Below are 22,285 nucleotides of genomic sequence, written 5' to 3' on the forward strand. Positions count from 1 at the left end.
AATGAATTGAATACAGTCGCTCCCATGTTGTCTTCTTACCAACCACCAGAACCGTTGGAAAACCATGCATGCCCAAACCTTCCGTTAGTGTAGTAGTTGGTGCATTCTAACACACTAGCAATGTGGAGATGGATTTCTCCCAATTCACCGTCCCTGACCAGTCAGTAGACAAGAATTCACTTCAAGCTCTACCCAGTGGCAATTAAGTCCTCAGGTTCCACATGGACCCGTAGCTCAATGGTAGAGCAATTGCTCGCGAATGGCATGGTTATGAGTCCGAGTCTCGCCGGATCCGTTGGTCCTCCAACGGTTCTGGTGGCTGGTCAGAAGACAGTATGAGATTGACTTTATTCACTTCATTGTAATACATAAGGGCAATATTCATGATGAATAAAAAATTATTTCAAATTTCATTTTTTTTCTTCAATCGGAAGAGTGACATGCTAATAAATGAAAAATAAACTATTTGCACTTCTCCCATTCCGAATCCTAGTCACTACGATAATATCGATAATATTGACTCTCCTCGGCTTTTAAAACTTGGAAAAAACTTTCGTGATTTTTAGGAAAATATCCCTTTTCGCGAAATTAACTTTCGCGAAAAAATGCCAAAAACGCGAAAAACGCGAAAGTTTCTGCCCGTGAAAGTTTCTGCCCTTAAAGTACTCATAGCACTTACAGACATTGTACTCTGTGCTCGCGACACATCAGAGCTGTGCTGTATGATGATACTAATTTGACCTGATTTAGATCATTCAAAGGCCAATTTTATTTCCATCCTCGATGAGAAAAATAACCTGAAATTCTATCCCACGGACACTTAGGTAGAGATTTTTATCCCATATATGATTTTACTACTTTATTTTAGAGATAGGTATGTAATTAAGATTCGCTGCCGCTGCGCAAGAAAAACAGATTTGTAATATAGAAAATACTTACAACACCCCTGTCACCCAGTACTAACCTGAGATCAGATTGTGAATGTTTTATGCACACCACGCTGAAGCTCTAAAGGGATGTGTGAAAACAAACAATCTGACGAATATGCAATCTCGAAATCGTAAGGACCGCGTTCGTCTAAAAGGACTAGGAATGACAACAAAATTGCGAGATTGTATTTATGAATAGGGCGCCGTATCAGTTTTTATTTTTCCGGCGCACAACAAGATTCTTGTTGTAGAATTTTCCGCGGGAGGACTATTTTCCTCAGATGTATAATTTTCAAGCGCCTTTAGAGGTTTACCGTGCGCGTAAGAAAATTATGAACATCTGTTATCAGGTTACACAGTACCGGTGCTATCGAAATCTCAATGGGGATAGAAGTTTTATTGTTCCAAGGTTAAAAAATCCAGTGGGGATGGTTTTGATTTTTTAATATTGGATCTCGAATGGGGATGAAATCAAGGTCAAATTTCTAGTAGGGCTGAAATTTCAAGGTATTTTCTCACCAGGGACGAAATTTTTGCCAAATTTTCCAGTGGGGCTGGGGTCCCACGGTCTGTGACACAGGGGTGTCTTATATAAATTGTTTAAGAAAACATTAGAAATCGACCTTACCATTGTCTGTCTCCCAAGGTTGAAGGTATCTGACGTTTAGGCCATAAGAAGACCCTCCAATATTTCCAAAACAATTCACCAAGATGGTAGCAAGGAAAACCAAAGATATCTTTCCCATTTTGAATTTTGGCTGAATTGGATAAGTATGGAATGACGATCGGCTGTGTTTTTTCTCTCGTGTTATTGGAACCAATAACTAATTTTTAAAACGAGAGAAGTCTAAAATGTGTGAAATTTCTCAACGAAAAAAAAATACGAAGAAAGGCCTAAATGAAAAGTGAAGGAAAATAAAATTTTTAGTGGTTTTCAACATTCAATTCTTTCCAAGACAACATTGAATAGAGTTGAATTTGAAAAATCAAAATTTTTGAAAGAAAAACACAATTTATAAAAAATTTAACATTTATATATTGAATATTGAGTATTAGTCGATGTAGAAATATCTTCGGGATTTATTTTAATGTATTTTTGAGGCATTTAGGACACAAAAATAAACACAAAGTTAAATTTTCTATAAACAATCTGAAGTATACACTTTTTTTATAAGAACAAACTTTATAAGAACATAAAGCTTTCATGGCCAAAATTTTAAGAACAAGTTAATAACATTTAAAGGCTTTGCGGGCTCTAAAACATCTGATTTCTTGGGAAAATGGGCAAAAATATTTACAAAAAGGGGAAAATAAGAGCATGTTAAGAACATTTTTAAGCTTAAAACTCAAAAAAAAACATCCCAGGGATTCAAAAAATTTTGAATATGTTCTTACTAAAAAAACCGTTTAAATCGAGTCAATTTATTCGCAAATAAAAGCAGAATTGTTAATGTCAGGCCTTAGAAACTAGTTCAAGAAAAATAACCGTTATATTTTGGGATTTGACATTAAAGAAAACTCATATTGCCTGTGGCGGGTTAAAATTGTTTCAAATAAATTCCCTTACAAAAATATCGCTCAATACACCGTTTAACAGTCTCGCCATCTCCACTGTAGAGGCGGTAGGTAAAAATGATCACTTTAGTGCTGTGGAAGGCTAGAGAAATGTAAACATTACCATTTTTTTTTCTTTCCTCTACAAAGAAAATGTTTTAGATGTTTGAACATGATATTAATGACAATTTTATGTATCTCTTCTGAAAATTTCACAAAAATTCATCTAGAGTAAAAGAAGTTATGATTAAAAGGAGTTCTTTACCTACCATTTTTCTGCTGGGTTTTCTTGTGAGAACTTGATGTTTACCTACCATTTTTTATGGGGCAGAGTGAAATTTCCGGTGGTTGCCAAAATCAAAACAATGGAAAATTGTTCATACGCGTGCGCACAGTCGACACTGTTAAACGGTGTATTAGATGCTTGTGATTCTAATAAAATATCAGGTTAAGTTTGCATGCAAAACTAATCTCCGAACAGATTTAATTACTCCACGCTGTCACGTATTCACTCTAAACGCCATGGCTACGTTAGAGAATTTACCCAAGTTGGCGCACCGCTTTGATATGTTTCATCCAGATTTTGGATGAATATCAAATGAGCTTTTGAATGCGGTGATTAGCTAAAGCAAAACCAATCGCATTAAAATCAAAAGCCATTTACAATCATAACCATTCGAACCCAGTCACTTTTGCTTTCGTTTTCAAGCAAAAAAAACACAGTTTTGAATGTTTAGGCTAAACAACCAGGTCCAGATCTCCACATTCGCCATATCCCTTTAGAGCACAGTAGAGCAGAGCGTGGTATACATAGGATGGAAGATCTGTTATGAAATTACACCTTTATTTTCATAAGAACATCCAAAAATTTCTTTAACCTTCAGATGTTCTTAACTTTTTGAGTTTTAAGCCTAAAAATGTTCTTAACATGTTCTTATTTTCACGGTTTTCCGAGTATTTTTGCTCATTTTCCTAAAAAAAGAGTCCCCAAAGCTTTAAAATGTTTTTAACTTGTTCTTAATATTTTGGCCATCAAAACCTTATGTTCTTATAGTTTGTTCTTATACAAAAAAGGTGTAGTTGAAAAGTCACTCTCAAATAATAACTTAATTTATTCATTAATCAACGGTAGCTTTTTTATTTCAAAATTTGGGCGTGAGAAAAAGTCGATCCCAGAAAAGATAATTGAAGATATTCATGACTTGTTAGTTTTCATGGAAACAAACCCTAAAAGCCGAAAGAGATTTCAAAAGTTTCGGAAGTATCTTAAATTGAATTTCAATACGCACTCTATGACATAAGAATTGAAATCTCAGGCCGCTATTCCTTTGATTGACCCGTGACAGCGACTAGAATTCATGATTCATCATTTTCATGACAATCTTTAAAAATAACATAAATATAGTCTAGAAGTATGAAACCTTTTCAAAAAAACTATTCAAATGGAAACACAGAGAACAAAACCCCAAAAACAAAAGGACAAGACAAATCACAACAAATATCTAGAATGAATATAATTTGTTGAAGCAATGCTTTCATCCATCAAAAGAGTGCTTAACCAACCGAAGTTAGAAGCGTTATATCGTAGTTAAATCGCTACGAAAAAGAGACGGAATTGTCAAAAGAAGTTTGGAGATTAAAACGAAAAAACCTATCGCCAAAAATCGCATGGAAAACCATCCGACAGTGCCCACCGTTCAACCGTTCGTCGCTGAAATGCTCACTTTGTCTCGCGGAGAAACTTGAGATCGCTACATTTCCGAACCCGGACAAGCTTTTGAATCGAGGAATGAACTGATTTCAAAATGCCGTCACGTGAACAAGTTCACTTTAAAAGTTCACGACACCAAGGACTAAAATGACGTCAATTTTTGACGAAGACCCTGCAATGTTATTTTTTGTAAGAGCAACGGAACTCTAGTTTTTTTTAAAAAATTATTTTCAACTGACAGCCCTTTCGATTGACTTCCAAATTTGCCATACTCACCAACTTTGCCAAATCCACAATTTCAATGTCAAAAGATCACAGCTCCATGGCAAATTTGTACATCGCTACTCTGCCATTATGAATTCCGTTTTGTGATGCTTAGTCAGCAGTTTTCTGTCGGCGTTTGTAAAGCGAACGATTTTTTAACCAATCAAATTGCCGATCGGCATTGTTTTGCTTTAGCATTGGAAGGTCTTCTATTTTTCAAAAACTTTGGCAAAAGTGGCAAAATTGGAGCCGAAAAGAACACAGGTCTCGTGGGAACAGTGTTTTGTATGGAGACGTATGGAGGTAAGTTCCAAATTTGCCAAGAATGCCAGATTCACCACTTCTTTTTTATTTGGCATTTATGGCACTCCAATTTTGCCAACTTTGCCAAATTTCTGTCAATCGAATGTAAAATAATTGGCAAACAGGGCAAAATTGGCATATTTTGAAGTCAATCGAATTGGCTGTGAGGATTGTTTGTAAAAGCATGAAACTGCCAGTATTGAAAAAAAAAAAAAAAAAATTGAAAAAATAATTTTCATTACTTTAACTACGATAGAATGAATATATATATTTTTTCTAAAATAGAGCTCGCACGGTTGAAATATTTCAAAAAGTTTCCTAAAAATCTCTTTAAAATCCATATTAAATCTTTAGAAAATATTATTACAAAAAAAAAAAAAAAACTTCCCACGAAAACACCCCCTTCTCACAGACCCGGAAGGATTTTATCAGCCAATGGGGGTAAAAATAACTGACCAAAACTCGATGGGGATTGATATTCCCATGCTTTTTATAACTGGGGACTTGAAATCCATTATTTTCTACCCAGAAATTCAGTGGGGATAGAAGAAATAGCACAATATTTTGCAGTAAGGATTGGTCTATTTGATTATTATCAGTGGAGACAAAAATTCGAGAGTAATTTCCCACCGAGAACGATATTTTGGACAATTTTTTATTCCAGTGGGAAGGGGGTGTACGAAAAAACATCAACATGTGATAACCAAGCTTTCATATGATATTTGAAAAACGTTGTATGTTTCACCGGTTCCCCCAAATCATACAATGTCTGTTTGAATCTAACTTCTCCTTGATTTTGTTAGTCATCTCTAATTCTATGACAGTAACCTAGTTCTTTTATTTAGCTCCGCCTGTCAATGAGTACCACCCTCTAATCAAAGAACTGAAAACTTAAAAATTTAAAGAGTTCCGTGATGTTTATTTAAAGATTTTGTTTTTAAATAAGAGTGATATCGTTTGCTTATTACGCGCGCAGCGCGTCTCCTTTGGTATAATGTGCGCGCGGTCGACTAAGTTCCTATATATCGCTCAACCACTTTCAAAATTCAAACTTCGTGTATGACTACATGACATCAATTTTCGTATCAATTTTTAAATCCTCAGATCACTCCGATCGCAAGTGAAGGATCCTCAACGTGCTTTATATTTTAAATGATGAGATTGCTCCAAAACAAAAAAATCTTCCAACCCCGGACCTTATTAGGACCCCCCATCGTTTATTAATTTGTAAAAATATTTTCAGCTGACAGAGGGAAGGAAGGCTTCTTATTTTGCTCTATAAAGCCTGATTTTAGCTTATTTTTGGGTTTTTAGAATTAAAATTTCCAACCCCTCTAACAATAAGCCCTCCCCCTACTAAGAACCTAATAAGTAAGATACCAGTTTGTTTGTTGGTTCTTGGTTTTAACCATAGACATTACTGTGGTTTAATTGTGAAGACAAAATTTCAAGGTAAAGAGTTTCATATTTAAGTTAAAATCTTCATACAGTACTCAACAACAACAGACAGGCCTATCTGAGAAAAATCAAATCAAAAACAGTCGAAAAGATGACTTTCGGAGTAGGGAAGTGTCAAAGACAAAGGGAAAGGGGGGAAACGCAACAAAATATTTTCAGATGAAACTTTAATTTGGATTCTTCCAAAAAAACTAAAATCAAATCTGATGAACTAAGAAATTTATAAAACTACTTGTCATGATCTAAATATTTTCAGCTTTTGGTATTGTCCGTGTGAAGCCAAACAGTTTTTTCATCACTGATACAAAATTTGAGATCTTGAATGTTTGCCAATATGCGAGATTCTGATATCATAATAAGGGAAATGTAACTGAATGTAATGTCTTGTAATTAAAAACCATATGACGAGCGATATTTAAGTTCTCTCCCAATTCTCTCGTTTGCGACAAAGGTACGTGCTTGACTTTTTAAGAATCTCAACAATCATTACGGCTTGACGATAATCAAGAAATTATTCACATTGTTTTACTGTTTCATAAATGTTGTCTTTTTTAACCATTATTACAACCAACGCATACGTTTCAATCATGGAACTCCTTTCCTCTGCTTTTCTTTTCCATGCATATCGAAACAAAAACATAGAAAAAGACTCAGTGCTTTCAATCTGATTAATCCAAGGGTGGTTTCTTCTCTATCGAAATAATACTGTACACCATCTGCATTTTCAATTATCAATCTAGAAACTTTCAAATACATCTCTGAAAAATCTGCAACACCCCTCACTGCGAAACAAAGCTTCTGGGATCGAAAAATGCTTCTCTATTTTGTCAAAAGATGCAAACACTAAAATCGAATATTTTCGTTCGAATCTATAACGTTCGAATTAGATTTTCGAATAAAAACATTCGAAACTACAAGGCGGAAGTAAAAGGATATTGAACTGACTAACTCTCGTTCAAGAGTTAGCAATAATTAATGTTTCTTAATTAATTTTTTTTTTATAAATTTTATTGAGTTTTTATGAAATTTTCAAGTTTCTGTTTCTTTACAGCCCGGCGCAACTACTTAGTTGTGCTATTACATTCTTTTTCAATCGGTCATTTTCGTTAGATCCTAGGTTAGACTCATTGTTACTTGCTGCTAGCTACAGTCTAGTGCCACTAGCGGTTATTGTTTTCAATTATTATTTTATTTATTTATCAAACCAAATTTACTCTAATTTATTGCCCCTATTGTAAGTATATCTGAAATATAATATTCACGGAATTCTTGGAAAAAAAAAAAAAAAAAAAAAAAAAAAAAAAAAAAAAAGTAAAAGGGCGCTATCAGTAAAGCATAAAAAGCTGATAATACGCAGGGAACGACGTTGGTTAAAGGGGCTGCTCCGCTCTCTCAGCGAGAGGTTCGAAAAATTGACTCTTCGTGTCGTCCGTGGGACTCTCTTTTGAAAAAAAGCGACCTGAATGGGACTGAAATGTGTTTTTGCGGCATTTACCTGGGACTCGTGAAGGTGAAAAAAGGTACCCCCGCTCCCCCTGGGCCGGTGCAATATACTCGATTTTCGGGACTTTTTTAGATTTTTAGAATTTTCGTATTTTGGAATTTCTTTTTACATTCCCTTTGGCCAATGTGTTTTTCAGATATTTTGGACTTTATAGATCCTGAGGCTGTTGTAAAATTTTCGGCTGGGGATAAAAAACAGGTAAATAAAAGTTTTTTCAACTAGGAAAAATGTCGTCGCCTTAATTCTTATAATTTTCGTCACTTTCCCCCGACATATTTACCCAGAAAAGGCACTCTAGTTTTGTCTAACAGATTTCCCGGAAAAAGAATATCCAATTAAAAAGCTGTTGTTTTCACCTTTCACTAGTGCTTCTCAAGACTCTACACTCTAAATATTTGTGAGGTTAACTAGCATAGCAAATCGGCATCATCACGAAAACGGCCGAAAAATGTAACAGGCTAGTGAGTTTCAACCAATAAAATAGCGTATTTTCACTAGCCTTAGATATTTCGCCGATCGTCGTGATTATCCTGGATTACCTCAATATTATTTGCAACGCAAACAGAGTGGAGGAACGTACTTAAGCGTTCTGGAGCGCGCGTAACCCCTTTTTCTAAACATTGTTGTAAAATGTTCGGCCGGGGATAAAAAACCAGGTAAATAAAGTTTTTTTCAACTGGGAAAAATGTCGTCGCCCTAATTCTTATAATTTTCGTCACTTTTCCCCCGACATATTTACCCAGAAAAGGCACTCTAGTTTTGCCTAACAGATTTCCCGCAAAAAAGAATATCCAATTAAAAAGCTGTTGTTTACCTTTCACTAGTGCTTCTCAAGACTCTACACTCGATAAAATAACGTATTTTCACTAGCCTTAAATTTTTCGCCGATCGTCGTGATTATCCTGGCCTACCTCAGTATTATTTGCAACGCAAACAGAGTGGAGGAACGTACTTAAGCGTTCTGGAGCGCGCGTAACCCCTTTTTCTAAACATTGATTCATCAATTTTAATTTACAAGTTTTTAAATATTTCCTTTCCAGAAGGAAATATTTGTTAAAACGGTAATTTTTCTTCTTCTTCTCCAAGTCTAACGCTCGGTTTTGGTCAATTTCGTGAGTTTGTACATGAGTCTCTTTTTAAATCAAGCTCCGGTGGTAAAAACAGTAGGATGTTCTTTTTTCGAGGTGGAAGACGTCATTTTTTCAAGACACGTCGTAGGAAATATGGGTACGGTGGTCTATTCTCCTTGCCGATCGGAAAACGTCACCCGGTCCGAAAGCGTATTGTTGATCGGACCATACTGCTTTTTAACAGTCATAACAAAGATGGAGGCAAAAAATAGACAACAAATGTTGCTCTTTCGCTATTTTTCTTTGGTTATATGCTTCATGAGTTGAATTGGATCATGTTTTTGTACGATTGTCTGGATTTGATGTTCTTTTACATACCTTGGTGTGAGAGATACAATCTTCTTATCTTGATGGTCTGGAAAAACAGGACATTTTGTCAACTTCACAACAAGCTAACTTCAATTTGCTTGTATATTTACCTAAGTATTGTGGACAAATTGACATGTATACCTGAAAAAAAAAATACTTGCGACATCAAAAAAGTTGAACTCCACTTTATGGTATGCACCACCCAATGCGCAATGGTCAGATGGCGATATGGTTGGGATGAACAATGATTTAGCTAGCTTTGCTAAAAATTTAACATGGAGCAAAATTGACTGGTAAATTGAATTTCCCTGGTGTTTTTTATCTACAACAATGAATTAACTCGTTAGGACAGTTAGTGAAACTCTTTTTGTGGGAAAACTCTGTTGCGGTTCACAGAACTGTAATTTCAAACTTTTAAGCTGATATAACCGACACCACCCCCCCATATGAAAATGTTAACTCTTAAAATTTGATTGTATTGAATATGGAATTAAACAATTGAATCATTGTCTTGACCTTGGTACTGGAGATTTCTTCCCCGGGCATTTGAATGTGGAAACTTTGGTCGTGGAGATTTTTTTCCACGTGCATTTTTCTTGGTTTATATCTTCATGAGTTGAAATTGGATCATGTTTTTGTACGATGTCTGGATTTGATGTTTCTTTTACATACTCTTGGTGTGAGAGATACAATCTCTTATCTTGATGTCTTGGAAAAACAGACAGTTTTGTAACTTACACAACAAGCTAACTTCAATTTTGCTTGTATATTTACCTAAAGTGATTGTGGACAAATCTGACCATGTTATACCTGAAAAAAAAAATACTTGCGACATCAAAAAAGTTTGAACTCACTTTTATGGTATGCACCACCCAATGCGCAATGGTCAGATGGCGATATGGTTGGTGATGAACAATGATTTAGCTAGCTTTGAGCTAAAAATTTTAACATGGAGCAAAATTGACTGGTAAATGATTGAATTTCCCTTGGTGTTTTTATCTACAACAATGAATTAACTCGTTAGTGACAGTTAGTGAAAACTCTTTTTGTGGGGAAAACTCTGTTGCGGTTCACAGAACTGTAATTTCAAACTTTTTAAGCTGATATAACCGGAACACCACACCGGCCAATATGAAAAATGTTAACTCTTAAAATTTTGATTGTATTGAATATGGAATTAAACAATTGGAATCATTGTCTTGAACTTGGTACTTGGAGATTTTCTTCCCCGTGCATTTATAATGTGGAAAACTTTGGTCGTGGAGATTTTTTTTCCACGTGCGTTTTAAACGTGGAAACTTTTGTTGTAAATTTGGAGATTTTCTTCCCCATGCATTTAAAACGTGGAAAACTTTGGTTGTGAATTTGTAGATTGTTTTCCACGTGCGTTTTAAAGGCAAAAGGTTGAAACTTTTGTTATAAATTTGGAGATTTCTTACATGTGCATTTAAACGATAGAAAACTTTTGTTATGAATTTATTTTCTTCAATACGCGTTGAAAACATGGAAAACTTTATAAATTTGCGGAGATTTCTTACACGTGCATTTAAAAGATGGAAAACATTTGTTATGAATATATATTTTCTTCGATGTGCGTTTAAAACTTGATATTTTCTTCCACATATGCATTTAAAAAATGGGGGGGATTGGAATAAGCGGGGGGTTGGAAAAAATCTCAAAACTTAATAAGCGGGGGATTGGAATAAAAATGTCCTTGGTGGCAAATTTTTTAAAGAAATACAGCAAAATTGGAACAAAAAAGGGAACTTTCAAAAATATTTTCCCAAAAATTAATAAGCGGGGGGGGGGGTTGGAATAAGAATGTCCTGGGTGGAAAATCTGCGAAAAATTAATTAGCAGGGGGGCTGGCTATTAGGTACCCGAGAGTAACGAAAATTAAAGGTTGTCTAGCCAATTTGGTTACTGCATTGTTATTCTCAGTCGAGTTCAGCTTGGATATACTCCGTAATCCGTAGGTTTGAACCTTCGTCATCTTAGGAATAATTCTGCAAATACTAGCAATTACATAAACCAATTTTGAAATTCTTTGGGACTTGTGTTGCTTGATGTTATCTGAGACAAAGCACTTTGAAATCTTTTGAGGACATCAATAATTATTTTATCATTTGTAAAGGAAATATTTATCCGCATCTTTGCGGCTCTTGTTTTATTTTTTCTTGACTGGGAAAAACAATACTTCCCAGTTGGCACAAAACGTTGTTTTAACGTTCTTCTAACGTTATATGGACGTTATGAGCGTTGTATGGACCTTGAAATAACGTTGTGTACCAGCTGGGTTAATACCTCATACAATGAGCTTTTATTCTTAAGGGCCGTTTATAATTACGGATAATAATAACTGACACAAATTTTAGCTTTAAGGGCTCTGACCATAGTGAATTTTTCATAATTGCCGTGTTTAAAATGTGTTTTCTGACTGATGTAACCAACAAAACTATGGCATGTTATACATTTTCTGTTAGATAAACTATTCCTGAATCTGAAAATTCAAAAATTGCATTGAAAAAGTTTGATGAAGAAGAAAATGAAGACTTTTGCGAGGAAGAGTATTTCAACTTTAAAGAGATTAGTTTCGGCGAAGAAAAAACATTTTGAAAAAATTTTTGCAGTAGATGGTGTATCTTTTACCGAACAATAAAAATTTTTGCGGAAAATTTTGTAAATGCTTTTTGTCTCGAAATTTCAAAATAGTGGTTTTTTCTCTTTTTCATCCAATTTTTGCTTAAAAAACAGTATATTTTGCACACTTTTTAGAAAAATTTTCCGCAAAATTTAAAATAGTCAATTCTTTGCGGACAGTGTAAAGAAATTTTGAAACAAAAAAGTTAATTACCCATTAAAATAACACTTTTTGTAAAAGAGGGTGAGCAACATATTATTAACATCTTTTTAAAGTTCATAACGTCATTTTTGCAATTAAATTCTTAATTACTCTTAAGGGGTTCGATTAAAAAGCAATTTATAAAGGCAATTCTTTGTTAAAAGTGTTAAGGAACCTGAAATATAACTTTTATGTTCAAATACCAAAATCAATTTTTGGACTATGGTCAGAGCCCTTAAGCAGGGTTTCGAGATGATGTTAACTGATGTTCCATACCATGTTGATTGCCCGTACTATGTTGACTGAAACGGTCGATTGTACCATGTTGACCGTTTGCGTACCAAGTTGACAGGCGCCGATTTTTATCCACAGCTCGCTCATATTGACTTGTGATAAGTAATTTGGTTCCCCAAGTGATACAGTAAACTTGGTATGAACAAAAACGCTGTACCATGTTGACCTGGGATTAGTAAGTTAGCTAATGTACTAGTTGGATGTTCTCACAAGTGGTATGAACAAAAATGCTGCACCATGTTGACCTGGGATAACTAAGTTGTCTTATATGTGACACAGTCAACTTGGTATGAGCAAAAACGCTGTACCATGTTGACCTGGTTGGCTTATATGTGACACAGTCAACTTGGTATGGACAAAAACGTTGTACCATGTTGACCTGGGATAACTAAGTTGGCTTATATGTGACACAGTCAACTTGGTATGAGCAAAAACGCTGTACTATGTTGACCTGGTTGGCTTATATGTGATACAGTCAACTTGGTATGAGCAAAAACGCTGTACTATGTTGGCCTGGTTGGCTTATATGTGACATAGTCAACTTGGTATAGACAAAAACTCTGTACCATGTTGACCTGGGATAACTAAGTTGGCTTATATGTGACACAGTCAATTTGGTAAGAGCAAAAACGCTGTACTATGTTGGCCTGGTTGGCTTATATGTGACATAGTCAACTTGGTATAGACAAAAACGTTGTACCATGTTGACCTGGGATAACTAAGTTGGCTTATATGTGACACAGTCAATTTGGTAAGAGCAAAAACGCTGTACTATGTTGACCTGGTTGGCTTATATGTGACACAGTCAACTTGGTATGGACAAAAACGTTGTACCATGTTGAACTGGGATAACTAAGTTGGCTTATATGTGACACAGTCAACTTGGTATGAGCAAAAACGCTGTACTATGTTGACCTGGTTGGCTTATATGTGACATAGTCAACTTGGTATAGACAAAAACTATGTACCATGTTGACCTGGGATAACTAAGTTGGCTTATATATGACACAGTCAACTTGGTATGAGCAAAAACGCTGTAGTACTATGTTGGCCTGGTTGGCTTATATTTGACACAGTCAACTTGGTATGAGCAAAAACGGGGCAAAAACGCTGTACTATGTTGGCCTGGTTGGCTTATATGTGACACAGTCAACTTGGCGTGGACAAAAACGTTGTACTATGTTGACCTGGTTGGCTTATATGTGACACAGTCAACTTGGTTTAGACAAAAACTCTGTACCATGTTGACCTTTTTTAGCCGTACCATATTGGGTATACCAAGTTGACCGAAGGAAATCTTTATCGAAAACAGTCAACTTGGTACGACAAAACGCACGGGATGGAAACTGAGGCAAGTCCGAAAATTACTTTTAAAATTCAAACTAGTTCCCGTGTGACAATAATTATACTGGGGAATGTTATCCCAGAATACCCAGCTGGCACACAACGTTGTTTCAACGTTTATCTAATGTTCATAACGTTATATAACGTTGAAACAACGTTGTGTGCCAGCTGGGTACGTAGGGACAGGTGCATCATAGTCTTGGCTATTAGCTAGTCTAAAGGTTAAAAATGTGTTGAAATATAGATTACTCAAATTGTTATCTGTTATCGATATATTTTTTAAATGCAATTTGATAAATAAGACAAAACAATACAACAAACCATACAGAATAAGATATTAAGTAATTAGTAAATTGAAGAAAAAAAGAATTAAAGTTGATTTATACAAATCCAAATTGGGAAGATTGTTTTTAAGGATAACCAAAATTTTCCAGGATATATTAAATGATGTCTGGGATGTTCTTAACTTTTTGAATTTTTAACCTAAAAATGTTCTCAACATGTTCTTATTCTTATTATTCATTTTGTGAGTATTTTTGTCTATTTCTCCATTTTTCTAAGATATCAGGTCATTTAAAAGTCTTCGAAGCCTTGATATCCTTTTAACTTGTTTTGAAGATTTTTACCTGTTCTAGTTTGTTCTTACAAAGACATAGTGTCGTGTCAAGAATATGAAGAATATGAAGAGTAAAGCAAGAAGACATTCAAACATGGATTAAAAATAACAAATTAGAATAACATTTACAAAATACGCACATGCAATATAAATAAAGTTTCAGGTAAACATAATCAAAATATCGTTTTTCTTAAATCAAGGTCAGTCTATTGTTGTCAATATCCGGCAATGTCGATATTCAATCCAGCCGGAAAAAGATGTTATTTAAACGTTCATTTAACGTTTTATTGGTTACAATTTGACGTTAGATGAACTTTGATTTGATGTTTTACTGTATTCCGGCTAGGAAAGAAAAATTTCATAGTTCTATTCAACACCTTTGCATCGTTTACAATCTTTAGTGATTTCATTGACATTTGATCTTAAAACTTGAATCAAAGTGAATAATTCATGGTTGGTTGGGTTTGACTCACGGATATCGAACTCGCACATAGTAAGAAAAGGATTGATTGTAGTATCAGTAGCGGTTATAGTATCGGATGCCATACTACAAGCATAAACTTTCCAACATCCAGAACCAGTCAAAGCTACACAACGATCATCTGCCTCTATCACTTCATCGTCTGGTTGTGCTACAAAAGATGAAACAAATATTTTAGTTTATTAAGTATTAAAGTTTAGTAATATTATTTTCCCAATGTCTGCTGCATCAACATCATCTTTTGACCACGCGGTAGAGATGACGGATTCAATCTTAAATTATGGTCGCACTTTTCCAGTCACTATAATGTGTTATAATGTCCAGGTGCTCCTGTTCACAGCTCTCGATCTTTATTGAGCCAAAAAGACACTTTAGATTCCAATTGTTTTGGGAGGAGAAGACTTATAAGGACACCCAAAGGCAATGCTACCAGCAAACTGAAGACCCCTAGCCTTACTTAAAATGGTAGCAAATCAAAGGTGTTTTTGGTTAGCTTATCACCCAAATCTGATTTCAACAGATCCTTATTTTTATAGAAATAAATTGAAGTTAATTCACTTTTAATTTGCACCGTTTTAATAAAGAGACCGCACAGTTAAAGCAAATGAATCTTAACAACACCCTTCTCTCAGAACCACTTGGAACCCTTCTCACATACTGAGTGCTATTTTTTCCATCCTCATTGGATTTTCTGATTAGGAAATAATGGAATTCCAATCTTTACTCTCGTTTATCTAATATTTGGGGGATTGGAATAAGTGGAGTGCGGGGTTAGAAAAAATCTCAAAACTTAATAAGCATGTGGGGGGGGGGTGGTTGGAATAAAAATGTCCTGGGTGGAAAGTTTTTGAAAAGGAGGCAAATACAGCAGAATTAGGACTAAAAAGGGAACTTTCCAAAACGTTTTCCCCAAAATTGATAAGCGGGAGGGGGCGGCTATTAGGTACCCGAGAGTAGCCATAAAAAAACATCAATCACCATTGAGTCTTAATCCGTTATTTTTACCCCACTGGCTGAAAAAATCCTACCAGGTCTGTGAGAAAGGGTTTTTCTTTTTACTGAATTTACAAATCGTTACATTACACGTATTTCCCATTAGCAGCTTCATATAAAAAGTCACAAAAGAACCTTGAGTTAAGCCAGTTAAGCTCTGATTTGCTCAGATATGTAAAGATTGCCTCATACTTTGGACACTTGAAAAAATTTGCTTATATATGTTTAGCCAATCACGCAATGTTTTTTCGTGACTTTTTTATATGAATCTGCTAAAAAAAAGTCACGAAAATCTTATGTTCTTAATAAGTTTGTTCTTATAAAAACGTGTATTTGATTAGACTTACCGGTACACCATTTACGGAAAGGTGAATAAGTCCCTTCAACACCCCACTTGTATTTCATGGTCGTTTCGCTGTATTTCATGTTTATCCAAAACAAATATTCCTCAGGATCTGCCTTCTCAACTCTATGGTATTCAATGAACAAATTATGTTTTAATAAATGAGTATGTAGTTTAAATTATTGTAATCGAGTGAATAGACCTTTTCATAAATTACGTCCTGAGCAACGATAACCTCGTTTCCAAACTATTGCTATGGTAATTGATTCCGAGAAGAGTTTTTAAGGAGAATTTAAACACCCCCTTCCCACAGACCTGGTTGGGTTTTTTCAGCCATTGGGAATAAAAATAGTGAACCAAAACTCGATGGAAATTGACATTTCCATGTTTTTTTCATGGCTGGGGATTTGAATTCTATTGTTTTTTAGCCAGAAAAATCAGTGGAGACGGAAAAAATAGCACAATAATTTGCAGTGAGGAATGGCTTATCTGATTATTTTCAGTGGGGACAAAAGTTAGTGTATAATTTTCTACTGGGGATGATATTTTTGCCAATTTTTCCAGTGGGAAGGGTTTCCAGTGGACACCCCTGTCTCAGTGCCCGGTAGAACTTTTTCCCTCAGTGGGGATGAAAATTTCTATCAAAATGCCAATGGGGATAGAAAATCTATTCTTTCCAGCTCGAAAATTTCAGTGGGGATGGTTTTGGAATGCAGCTTTTTACATTCAGTTTTCAATGGGGATAAAATCATCAACAATTTCGCAGTGGGGTTGAAAATGTAGGATATTCTTTCAACCGGAAACGATTTTTTGGCCTATTTTTCCACCGGGATGGGGGGTCCACCGGGTCTGTGACACAGGGGTGTAGAAATGAAGCCACTTAAGTTTTGATAAAAAAAAATGTAGTCCTCAAAAACAAAGAAACCATTAGATACAATCCGTTGTTATGATTCCACTGCGTTCTAGGTGGGTTCTGGATGTCAAATAAGTGGTTTTACTTTATCTTTCCTGAGAAAGGTTAGAGATTCTACTCTAGCCATTCGGGATTTAAACTGAATGCTTCCAGCCTTGGATTAGCGATGAGAGTTAATTCTACTTACAATCGGTCAACTTCTGCATTCACGAAGTTTTGAAGTTTTCCACTATCGATTTGAATAATACGTCCATCCTTAGGTTCACCAAGCATTTCACATTCTGTAGCAGTATCAGGTTGGGTCATGCCTGCCAAAGAAAATAAATATATAACTATACACGTTATTTTACAACAACATTAAAAATCTTTAAAGCCTCGAGATGTTATTATATTAACTGTTTTTAGTTTTAAGTCTAAAGATATTTTTAATATATTCTTATTTTCGCCATTTTTTAATTGTTTTTGTTCTTTTTAGAGTCAGCAAAACCTATAATTTCCTTATAAAATACCTGTGACAGGAAATCCAAAATAAATTTTCCTGTTATGGAAATAATTGTATTTGCAAAAGAAATGATTGACATCTGTAGAAATTGGATTAAGTTCGCCTAAATCAGTAATTGCCCCGTTTCCATCTCCAATAACTAGTGCGTTTCCTGCCGTCGTTATTTGTGCTGATACGTCCATAGGTACTTCTGTTTTATCATTATTGAAGGGACCGGTTCCCATCACTACTTCTGTACCAAGCCATGCTTGTTCACTAAAGGAAGGAGAAGTGCATTTCAGAAATTTATTGAAACCTACCTTAACTTAACTAATTCTGGCTGGAATTAATTTTCGTGGGCGAAAGAAAGTTTGAAAAAATGGCATTTCGCGGTCATATATTTTCAGAGTTCGGCCCTATTTTGGACAAATTTCCTTTAATTTAGCCCTAATTTTTCAAATTTATTAAAGAAAAACAGCCAAATTTGTAATTCGTAAAACCGGGAAAAAATTTGATTTCCCGTAAAAATTAATTTCCCTCAAGGTAATTTGAAGTGTGGGTATATCTATTACTACAACAAAAGGCATTTTTGGATAAAATATTAAGGGCAAATGTTTGATAGTCACCTTTTCGACTCAAAAAATTATCTGCAAAATATTTGTTATCTTTATTGGTCGCTATATAGGATTATGTAATGTTTTTTGGAGTCATTACGTTATGTTTTATCCGCTTTCACTAAACCAACTAAATCGCAATGAGAAAACGCATAAAAAATATTCAATGAAAGAGTGTTATCTCAGAATATAACAAGTAGATTTGAATGTAACTTTTTAAGGGTTCATCTCAAAAATTACCCTGTAGGAAGGAGCATCTCCATAGCTACCACTTGATCATCACTTGTAACGGAAGCTAAATGACCTCCTTTTTTTCGGCAAACGTCAAATTCTGCTTCCACCCATGTCACCCCTACCTCATCATTTCGCTCAAAGATGTATCCATCAACTAAAAGATAAAAAGAAGCGTCAAAAATTGGTAATTATTGAAAGTAATGATTCTACATTATTTATTCTGAAGTAATATTGTGAAGGAAGTAGGTACTAAAGGACTGAACTCCTTCAAAACATACATGGAAACGAATTTGCAGTGGGCACCCCAAAAAAAAACAAGCCAGAACGCTACTGAACAAAAGTTGTTTTAAGTAAAGCTTTCTTCAAGAATAATTGTTTCCTATTTCCTAATTTTTCTACGTCTACTACTCCTAGTTAAATGATTTACATACCACACACTTGCATAGGATTTCCAGCAATATATTCATCACATGTCAAAGATTTCTTCGCTTCAATGATTGTCACTGCAATAATGCAGAAGAATACAATTATAGAAATTCTACCCATCATGAATGTGTATATTTAAAACAATCTTTAAAGTTTGCTTCCACTTGCTGACTGAAGATTCTGATTCTTCACGTTTGAATGTGATTCTAATGGCTGCATGTTGGTCCTTTTTATACCCCCGTAAAACTACAACATTAAGTAATGAGCATATAAGGATTGTTATTTTACAAAAGGAAAAACGGGGTAATCCGACGGGGTGATTATGACACAGGTTCTAATAGAGCAATTAACTAAGAATGGAAAAAGTTGAACTATAAGCTTTCCCTCATCCTTTCAATATCAATACTTCTTTGCTAATTGACATCAACGAAAAATCCGCGCTGCTGAGGAGTGCGATTATTTTTTAACTCTCTTTATTTTTTGTTGAGGAATTATATAAAAGCAAACTTTGTAAGTGAACATAAGGCTTCGGTGGCCAAAATAATAAGAACGAGTTAAGAACAAGTTAAGAACATTTTAAGACTTTATGGACTAAAACGTGATTTATTAGGAAAATGGACGAAAATACTCAAAAAAGTGAAATCTCCTAGTTGTGGGAAGAGATTCAATTCTCGTTGCTGAGGTGGGGGTTAGGCGACAACCAGAAGCGGTTTCATCAGATTACATTCTCTGCCTGACTTTTGGGAGGTGGGTGTAGATCGATCTGTAGTTTCTTCACAAATTTCAAAGACACATCTGGACACTTTTGTACTTTTCATCAGTTTCTACTTGGTATTTTTTCTAACTTATGGAACTATGCTTTTCAAATGTTTGAATGATTTTTCGTAAGATTGCCACCGGTGGAATTCGAACCCACTTATAGCAAAGTTTCGATGATCAAACGCTCTAATCACTGAGCCACTGATTCATGCCAGGAGAGTAGTTCTGACGGCTTTTTATATTGTACATACTACAGACCAGACTATATTAAGAGAAAATCACAAAAGAGTGTTTGTTTCGAGCTCCCAACCCTGATCTTAACTGGTAATAAGCCAATTCCTGGCCAATCTGATACACAACCAAGCCCAAACCACACCCATACCCAACCCTACTAGGTTGCCTGCGGGTCCTGACTTTATTCCTGCTTGCCGGATCCAAAAAATATATTTGTGTTTTTCGCTCTTATGAAGAAGCGACCACCGTGTAGATTAGGAGGGCTCATACTCCTGTATTAAGCAAAATCAAACAATTTATTAGCTGATTTTGAACCCAATTTCGATTCGAAGTCCTCTATCGCATCTGAAATATCATTCACTCTCTATCGCAGAGGTGTAATACATTCTTCAATATTCTTTAAAAAACTTTATTAGATTAAAGTTATGAAACTATGAAAGTAAGAAAGTTATAAAAGCATCAAAGAAAAACTTGCTTCTCATACGGAAGGCGGGCAACTTTTTGACATATTATTATTTCTTATTGCCATACATACGTGATATAATTTATTCTAATTGCCACCGAGCTGAGCGCAGCGGAGCATAGGTGGCGTAATAGTTTCGCGATGAGTGAGAGGTTAGTGAACATTTTTGTCTGTTTTTTTTTTGTCGCCTTTATTTTTCCGTATGTTTAGCATTCCGTAGTTTATCCGGGCAATACTTCTGGGGCGCAAATTATGGCGTAGGTGTTTAGCTGCGGGCGTACTACGGCCAATTTTCTAAAGGTGGACTCACTCACAAAGATAAAAAACAGCGCTTTTCTTCTATTCTTATTAATGATTAAAATACGCTAGTGTAAGAAGTGTAACCAAGCCTTTGTAAACATTCATCGTGAGAACTTTTTAATGGCTGATAGTGAACGGCAAAGAACGCATGGCAAAGAATATTTTTGAAAGCAAAATGACAAGAAAGTATGAGGAAGAAAGCTGGTACAGTGCAACATGGAGGATAGCTGAAAAACTAAAGATATCATCTAATTGAAAAAGACAAGTAAAGGAGGCAACAAGAAAGGAGATTCAAGAAGAAGTGAGAAGAGAAATAAAGACGAAAAAGAAATTGAGATTCCTGACAAACTTTGAGGAGAAGACCTATCTCAATGTCAACACTCAAGCAGATGCCAATCTACTTCTGAGAGTACGCTTGAATATGGCGACAAAGGGACCTGTAGATTTTGTAGTAAGGAGGAAGAAAGTACAGAGCATCTAGGAGAGTGTGAGGAGATTGATGCTGAAAAAGTAACAGTGGATGAAATCAAATCACGCATCCAAGAAAGCTTAAAGAAAGTTGTCAGGAGATACAGAATGGTTGAAAAGATGCTCCAGGCAGAGGAAAAAGGTGGTGATGTCATCTACGGAAAATCAAGGAACTAAAATACAACGTATTTATAGGTCTCGCACTCTTTTATTAACAATTATAGAAGTGCCTATCAAAACAAAAGATAGAGAGGACCACGCAGAATCGCAGAATCGCAGGCTGCTTGACTGCACATGCTTTTGAAACTTGCTGCTGCTGTATAAATTTTTATCATGTTTTCCTGGTCTTTTGTAGAGTATTTAAAGAGGTTTATTATTCGTTTACTACTAAGTATTTTATTTTTGTGTAGTTAGTGAATGCACCAATAAATTGATAATGCTCAGTAAGTAGTACAAAAAGAGTTAATTTTCCACAACAACAACACTAAACAGCAACACGTAGCCATCTTCTTCACTAAACTACAAACAGCACAGGTATGATTTTTTTTTCCTTTTTTCAACAGATAGTTATGTGTTAAATGTTAACCAGTTGTGACAAACAGTCTGTTTTAGCAAGAGTATTTCCACGTGTTTCCTAGAAATCATTTAGTAATTATTCTTTTGTAATCGAACTGTCGAACTATCCAACGAAATCAAACGTTCGATTACCGTGCCTGATTTGGTAAGAAAATCTTTTGATTAGTTTGATTATAAACTGTCATCAAACTTATATATTATATATATAAGTTTGATGACAGTTTTTTATCTGATGAAGTTTGATTGGTGTTCAATGAGTTTGGTTTAAGAAAAAGTTCCAACAGCCCAGGCGATGTCAACCGAACCTTATCAAACCGATTTTCGTTATAGAACCATCAAACTTCGGTGTTAGGTGTTAGGTGTTTGTTACCGAACCTGATCGAACAGTAATCGAACTTTACCGGAAAATCTTCAGTTTGATTAAAGTTCGATTACTTTTATCGCAGTTCAATCAAGTTCAATCAATGTTTTTGTAGCTCAAATGGTTCTCTTACAATCATTGGATTAGCAGAAAAGAGTTATTGTTCATGTGCTCCGAGAATGATTTGTAAACGAAAACCGCAAATCAAACACATCAAACATCAATCGAATGGAATTTCTTGGTTCGATGACTGTTTGATGACTGTTCGATTTGGTTCGGTAATCTAACAGTTCAATTGACATCGCCCGGTTGATGGGATGATATATATTTGCCTGCTCTTTAAGCTTTTTAGCGTGGGCGTCTGCTAATAAGCCACCAGAG

General features: G+C 35.2%; 1 protein-coding gene across 1 annotated transcript; it reads right to left on the reverse strand.

Annotated features, from left to right (window-relative positions):
• Window positions 1-14,600: 14,600 nt before the first annotated feature.
• Window positions 14,601-18,967, reverse strand: LOC136804993 (uncharacterized). Its single transcript, XM_067061528.1, has 6 exons — window positions 18,749-18,967; window positions 18,324-18,471; window positions 17,498-17,745; window positions 17,176-17,296; window positions 16,080-16,201; window positions 14,601-14,890 (listed from the first exon to the last, which is right to left on the reverse strand). Exons 1-6 carry the CDS (start codon window positions 18,864-18,866, stop codon window positions 14,625-14,627), a joined length of 1,023 nt encoding a protein of 340 aa, XP_066917629.1. The 5' UTR covers window positions 18,867-18,967; the 3' UTR covers window positions 14,601-14,624.
• Between the last annotated feature and the right edge of the window lie 3,318 nt (window positions 18,968-22,285).

Source organism: Clytia hemisphaerica, unplaced genomic scaffold, assembly GCF_902728285.1.
Source record: "Clytia hemisphaerica strain Z4C2 unplaced genomic scaffold, Clytia hemisphaerica genome assembly, whole genome shotgun sequence".
Taxonomy (NCBI): domain Eukaryota; kingdom Metazoa; phylum Cnidaria; class Hydrozoa; order Leptothecata; family Clytiidae; genus Clytia; species Clytia hemisphaerica.